Source organism: Myotis lucifugus, unplaced genomic scaffold (assembly GCF_000147115.1).
Source record: "Myotis lucifugus unplaced genomic scaffold, Myoluc2.0 scaffold_360, whole genome shotgun sequence".
Lineage (NCBI taxonomy): Eukaryota > Metazoa > Chordata > Mammalia > Chiroptera > Vespertilionidae > Myotis > Myotis lucifugus.
This window is the reverse complement of record NW_005871408.1, coordinates 1070074-1077499: the sequence shown is the minus strand read 5'-3', so window position 1 is coordinate 1077499 and position 7426 is coordinate 1070074. Positions and strand designations below refer to the sequence as shown.

The following is a 7426-nucleotide window of genomic DNA, read 5'->3' as shown; positions in this document are numbered from 1 at the left end:
AACCAGATCCTGGGGTGGGGTCTTCATGGGTTTTTCTCTTTCTGTTTGAGTAGTTTTTGTTATTTGTGAAAACATATGGTGCAATGAAGGAACTTGAGATAAGGAGTGAGCTTGCAATGTCAGTCTCCCTCTATGCCCCTCCCTTCTAGAAGCCAAAGTGCACACGGAGCACACCAAAGACAGAAGCCACTGCACAACCTCTTAGGAGGAAACAAACATATATTGAGGAAAATTAAATATTTTGAATGTGTTGAGAAAATGGACTGATTTTTTTCATAGAGACATGTTTATGGTCGACCAGGCAAGACACCCACCCGAAAAAGACAGTGCCTCGGGCAGTGTTGAGGGTGGCCTAGGGCACCTGGCACCTTTGGCCCATCCTGGCAGAGATGGACTGGAGACAAAATCTTCTTGGGGGGCAGAGATGTGAGGCAACTCAGGCCCAAGGGCTCATCATTGAGTCTGATACTTTCCAAGGACTCTGTCTGTCGGACTTGCCCTTCCCTAGTGGAACAATTCTGGTCCTTAGAGTTGGCCTGCTGACTGCAGGCTGTATGACTCATCACTCCCCCTTTCTCTGAGTAGAAGGGAAGCCTGTTGTAGCAAAAGCACCCACACACTGGGGCTTGGGGTTCCTGTATGTGCTCATTTAACGCTGTGGTATGAAGTCCATGGTGAATGGCAATTTTCTCCTCTAGAATCTGTCCTACAGTTGTTATGAGTGTCTGAGCCTCAGGGATCTTGGGGTCCATAATCGATATGCTTTTGACTGGTCCTTGGCCCTGGGCAGGGGCTGAATTGAGCTTGTAGTTTAGCAGAGCATCCTGACCTTTGAGTTTTTTATTCGAGAAAATCCCCTGAAAAAAGAGCCTCATTCTTTGTCTGAAGAAACTTTCTGGAGGACCCTGTTTCTTCTCTGGCCCCAGCTGAAGGTATTTCCTCCCAACAGAGTCTACTGTGCCCATAGCCATGGCAGAGGGGGTCTTTCTAACGGTGTGAGAAGTCCCCAATTTCTCAGGCCCTTCTGCCTGCTCTCTTGGGCTGGGCCTCCTACAATTCTCTCTCTTCCAGGCAGGGACGATCATTTGTCTCTGATTCTTCCAAGAGTCTTGAACATTTGAGATCCTGGGTTCCTGCTTCCCTTGGCTGCTCCTTTGGGGTGTCTTAAGGCCACATAACACATGGGAAGCTAGCCTGACTCCAGGGAGCTCTCTCTGGAAGGGGCGATGGTGCACCTGAGAAGCCAAGTTGTCTGCAGCAAGGGGCTTGTGTGTGGGACAGTCTTGAGGTTGGTTCTTTGACGGTACCTTCACTTTGGACTTAAGTTCATTAGTGACCTCATTTTTAAGGCATGGCTCTCCTGGATCTTGGAGAACAGACATTCTAGGGAATAGGGAGACGCTACTGGTCCTTGGAGCTTCCACATTCCTCAAATGTGCATTGATGTTTTGGGATGTTGTCTGTACATTTGTTCCCAATTCTGGTTGAAGAGCAGGGGACCTACTGGCCTCCATTGTCTCCTCCACCTCTTTGGCCCTCAAAGATTGGGATCCTAAGTTCATCTCCAGCATTGTTACCCTATTGAAGGGGTCTTGTGAGGCCCCACTCCTACTCTTCCCTCTTGGCTCATTCCTGGCTATTGCTGAACTTGGACTGAGATCTAAGCTGCCCCTCTCGGCCCACTCCACCTGTCTAGTCAGAGAGGCCTTTGCAGGCCCATGGTCAGCACCAGGTGGGGTCCCTCCCAGAGCACTCTGCATGTCCTCACACACAGGTGAGGGGGCAAGGAGAGGCCTTGCCAGGGTGGGAACTGAGTCTTCTGGTTTCACTTTCTCTCCTGGACAGGCCTGAGGAGGTTTTCCCGGGAACTCAACAAACTTGACTATCGAGTAGGCCCCAGATACACAGCTGGGTGAGGGGGGCAGGGGGGACTGCAGAATGGGTGAGGCCTGAACCCTTTTCAACTTAAGGAGACCCATGGGCTTGAGGACCTTGAGGGGCAGGCCCCACCGGTGCTTCACCCATAACTTTGTAACATGTGCTTCTAGCACCTTTTGAATGTCTGTATCGAGAAAGAAGGCCCCGGGGGAGGCGTTCATGCAGGGTTCCCAGCCATTTAAGATTCCTAGATTTTTGGTTTCCATGTGAGTGTCAGCCGTGGCATAAGAGTGGTTGACAGGAAGCCAGGGTCCATGCACACTCATCAGGTTCTTGCTCACCTGTCCCAACTTTCTGCCCAAGTGGCCTTTTAGCGTGTTTTCTAGATTTTTGTCTAAGTTCCTCAGTAACTCACTTCTGGAGTCCCTTCTCCAAAGCATCTCATCACTTTCTGACTCCTCAGAGTCTCCCCTCTGAAACGTCACTAAGGAGATTTCTGAGCCCCTGGAGAGATCTTCTGGGACCTTCCCTGTATCGGGGCTTAGCTGAGGCCCCACGTTCTGTGCATCGTTGCTGCTTTCACCTGTGAGTGAAGAGGGCTGTGAGGGCTCATGCTTGTCCTTTGCCTGACATGTCCCTGGTAATTCGCTCTGATGTTGCCCTAGTTCTGGAGGTTCTCGGATCTTGGGGGACAGCTCCCAGCTGTGTTGCATATGCGAGTTTTGGGGATGTTGCTCCAGCTGCTTCCGGGGCTCAGGACTGATTGGAAAATTCTTAGGAAGGATGCTGTTCTTGGGAAGGTTGGCTGTGAAGACACTGAAGACTTCCTGAGATCTGTTGACTACAGAGGATAAATCCCACCCACTTTCTACTTGCTTCTGCAACAAGGGCCTTTCTGGATGTTGAATATCAACTGGGATTAAAGATTGCGGCTTATTCTGGGCTGTCGGGCATGATACTCCACAGCCCCTCATCTGAGGTGGAGAAGGTGGTAGGGTTGGTAGAGAGGATGGGAGATGGCCCCGGTCCTGGACCTGAGCCAGAGGTGGGGGCTGTAATTGAAGCATGGTTGGAAGCAAGGGTGGAGATTGGGACTCCAAGTGAGACATGTGCTGGGAATGGGAGAGCAGTGGAGGTATTGTAGCCTGCAGTTGAACTGGGCAGGCACTCGAGATGCCATTGAATAAGAAAGGTGGAGGCTGTAATGTGGAAGAGCCCTTGGATGTCCAGGCAGTAGCCTCCAGGGATTCGCTATGCAGGGAGGGGAGACCCCAAAAAAGCTGGCTGTAGAGCTGCAGAGGTCTATGCAGTTGTTCTTGTTTGTCCTCCATGCTCCAGAAGGGTTGGGGGGTTGTGGTGTCCTGATCAGCACCCAGTGATTTCCACGTATTCCCCAAAGAGTGCGGGTGGTAGTTTGGGTTCATTTGTTTTGGATACAATGCGTATTTTTCATTTTCTTTCAAAATCGTTATGTTGATTCTCTTTGCGATGTGTATCTCCAGGAGGTTCTGCTCATCAGAGCTGAGCAAAGAGAGGGCCCCAGCCTCTGCCTGCCTGTCTGCGGGGTCTTCCTGGAACGAGGCCTCTGGTGGGTGGTGAGACAGGTGCTCTTGCTGGGACTCCCACTGTGATGAGGCTGAGAGGCATGAGGCTTTAGCAGCCACCTGCCACCAGGACAGGGCTGAAATGGGACAGTTTGAGTGGCCAAGGCCTGAGATGGCTGGGGTGGGAGAAGCTGACCGAGGTGTGTGTGGACATGAACTCTGCAGGATGGGGCCCAGTGTCAGTGTCACTGAGTCACACTGGGGAAGAGTCAGAGTGGAGGCTGGTGTTGGGGGGGCAGAGGAGGCTGTGGGAGGTGGAGGGTGGGCCCCTGAGTCAGGGGGAAGTGAGGGGGAACAGGAAAGTGCAAGTGGCTGGGGTGAAAGGTCATCCAGGGGAAGGAAAGGCTCTGGTGGCCGAGAGGCACTCAGGGATGAGCGGGAATGAAGGGAAACTGAGGAGCTGGCGGGCCTGGTGACAAGGTGGAGGCCAGAGGTAACGGGTACTCAGTCACAGGAGCCAGAGAAGCCGAGGGGGACATGGTGGGAGCAGCATCTTCCACAAGCTCCCCACAGGGCCTATTGGCTCCAGCAGGCGCTGCTTTGCAGAACTCACCAGAGGGGTCTTGATGGGAGCGCTGACGAAAGCTGCCCTGTTCAGGGGGCCTCTCCAGGTGGCTGCAGGAGATGGAGGCACAGGCTGCAGCCAGGAGCAGGCGGGCGGGCTGGGTGGGGTGGGCACCTGGGGCCCAGGGTCCTCCATGGCCCTGACCCTGACTTCCCAGTGCTCCTGCTGTCCCTCACCTCAGGGCCATAGCCACACCCTGTCCCATGGCCCCTCCCAGGTCAGAGCCAGGCGGCCTAATGTGACATCATAGGTTCGGGAGGGAAGAGGACCCTGGAGAGAAGGGGAAGATTCTTTACCTTCCAAGAAGATTGATTAGGCTCCGAGCCTTTTCCAGTTCTTGCAGGCACTCTCTGCAGGCTGGAAGTCAGGAGACTGGGTCACATGGTACACCAGGGCCAGGGGTGTTACAGGAGGCTGACTGCCATGGCCCTTTAAGAGTGACACCTTGGAGAGCTGACTCAGGAGCCCAAGCATCAGGGTCAAGGCCACATGACCCCTGACAGCAATGGCAAGGCTCAGGACAGGTAGTGCTTTGTCATTTAAAAGTGTTTCCTATCCACTACCCCTGCGGCCCTCCCTACTTCCCTGTGGGGGAGAAAGGGCAGGGGCACCTGGGAGGAATCTGAGCAAAGGTGAGCAGCACGCCCACAGGGGGACCTGGAGGTCCCAGCTCCCAGTCAGGCACTACTGGTCCACAGCAGCCCAAATGCCCCTCCTGGGACCCCTGCTAGGGAGACACCCATTCCCAGGCCCTAAGGCTTCGTTCCCAGCACAGAATCTGGGAAGCATCTGCCTTCTCCCTCCTTCCTGGAGCCTCCCGAGGGCTCTGCTTCCTGAGAGACGGCTCTGCCCTGGCATCCTCGGGGACCGGGCCCTGGGCCTCAGGGACATGCAGATGGAGGCAAACTCCCAGGCAGGGCTGAGGGAGGGCAGCAGCTCACCTTTCAAAGCTCCACTTTTCCTCCTGCTCCTGCTCCTGCTGCTCCTCCTCAGCTCCACTGAACGCTGAGACAAGAAAACGAGGGGCTGGGACCCCATTCTCACTCTCCTCTCTAGACAAGCGGCAGACGCTCAGTGTTCGTGAACAATATGACTTTCTACATTTACCTACTGCGGCATTCTGGTTTTTCTTTTACTTATTACTATTTTTTAGTATCAGAGTGTCTTTAATGCTGAAGTATTCTGTGGAGTCTTAGCTTTATTGTTTCTTCTCCAAAAGTATTGAGAAATTCATGGTTCAGTGAGTATTTATGATAGAAATAAAACCATGTTGATTTAAAGCTGGCTTTTACGTAGTTGTAAAGTGGGTAAAATATTTTGTTTTCTTCTTTGAAGAATGCAAAAATAATTTTCTATGTGAGATGCACCATTGATTTCTTCTATTTCTGTTTCTCAGCTCAAGAAACACACACATCCTCAGACATGTGGGCCCACCTGGAGTTCCCTTAGGCCACAGCCCGCCCCAGCCCCTGCTAGCGGCCCCCAGGGGCTCCGTCAGGTCCCTGCCCTCGGATCAGCCCCACAGAGGGGAGGCTCGCCCCAGACACCTGCCAAGAAAGGCGGTGGGGAACCAGGACTCTGGGCCTGTCCCCCACAGGTCCAGCCCTTAGAATTCTGTCCTTGGCCACTGGTCACTGTGTTTGGGGCTGTGCCCTAGAGCTCCCACCACACCTGGCCTCCTGGTTGGAGATCTCTGCATAGAAATCCTCCCGCCTGCTCTAACCCCTACCCTGCCTGGCTGGTTCCTAGAGGGATGAGGTTCTAGTCTTTCCTGAGAGCAGTTGCTCTTTCTTCCCATCCAAGGAGTCTCCCTGGGTCATTCAGAAAAGTGGGAATAAGAAGAGAAAAAAGACCATCTCTGTTGGGTCTGGGCCAAGGGATCCTTACCTTCCTGGTGTTTCCATGTTCCCTCGGTGGTGGGGAGGGCCCATCACTCTCGGAGCCGTGGACTAACACAAGGAAGAGCAGCACCCCACACACGATGCCCAGGATGACATCGATCACCCAGCAAGGACTGGAGCGCTGCCAGGTAGCAATGGCGCTGTTCAGAGGGGAGAGAAGGCTCTCCATGATCTGACTCGCACTGCTGCCCTCAGGCAACGGAACACTGCCAGCTCACTTTGGGCAGAAACCCAGGCCTGCATCACAGAGCTGTGACCTTGTCATAAAGGTTCCTGCGGGTGGGGGAGGGGCAAGAAGAGGAGGATGCCCATCCCCCACCACCCAGCCCCACATATCCCTGTACCCTTCTGGACCTTCTAGATCTCTCCTTCCAGCTCTTCTCCATCCTGCCAGAGAGATTTTAGCCAATTTTCTATTAATTTCATCTGGAACCTAGATGTCACCCGGTTCCCTTTGTCCCTAAGAGATCTTGACTTGAGGCCCATCAGTTTCATAAACCTTGAAAATCTGAACTTGAACCTGAAATTGTGGCTATTTCCCAGGGATTTTTATTTTATTTCTTCTGTCCTCAACTCCAGTTTCCGCACATCATGTTTTTGTCTTGTATAAACCCAGGCTCAAAACTTTTACACTTACTTAGTTTTGTGAATTCTTAGTGTTTGTTTAGTCACATTTTCAATCAGAGCTACCTACACACAAAAAATTAAAATTTGTTATTCAAGATGTATAAATCTAAGTATAAAAGAGTTATATGTAGTCAAACCTTTAAATAATAACTATAAATTTGTAGCACTAATAATCCTGGAGTTAGTAAAGCTTTAAACTGCACAAAGACTTTTGGGACACACACACACACACACACACACACACACACACACACTCATCCTTTCACAAACCAATCCAGTCTTTTCAAATCCAAGAATCCATAATTTTTCTACTTAAAACTTTTTTTCAAATGTTGTGTTGGCCCAGTCTTCACTCTCCATATATGTTTTGAAACACACTGTCCTAGTCCCTGAGGGCTGCTAGAACAAAATACCACAAACTGGGCAGATTAAAAACAATAGAAATTTACTTCTCACAGTTCTAGAGGCTGGCAAGTCCAAGGTCAAGGCATGAGGTCATCTTCTGGTGATGGCCCTTTCCTGGTTCACAGCTAGAGCCTCTCGCTGTGTTCTCACATGGTGGACAGAGGCTAGGGACCTCTGGAGCCTTTTTATAAAACACCAATCCCATTAATAAGGGCTTACAAGTACCACTCAATGGCCCTATCATCTTTAGGAGTTAGGATTTCAACATATAAATTTGGGGACAATACACAAACATTCAGACATGTGCACATGTGCTACACCCAGAAACCAGGAATGGGTCAGGGTGAGCTGAGGACTGACCCTTAAGGTTTGAAGGGTGGAAGGCGAGACAAGGGGTCAAAGCCTGGGGCTGATTCAGGTCTTAAGCAGCCTCTTCGGATATTACT

The 7426-nt window shown here is 51.6% G+C and overlaps 1 protein-coding gene across 1 annotated transcript; it reads right to left on the bottom strand.

The window, feature by feature from the left end:
- Positions 1 to 201: 201 nt before the first annotated feature.
- LOC102428830 (spermatogenesis-associated protein 31C1-like) lies at positions 202 to 6117 on the bottom strand. Its single transcript, XM_023764901.1, is given in 5 exon segments — positions 202 to 3886; positions 3889 to 4097; positions 4344 to 4404; positions 4989 to 5052; positions 5935 to 6117. Coding segments are annotated over 5 exon segments (4116 nt in total). The 3' UTR covers positions 202 to 287.
- Between the last annotated feature and the right edge of the window lie 1309 nt (positions 6118 to 7426).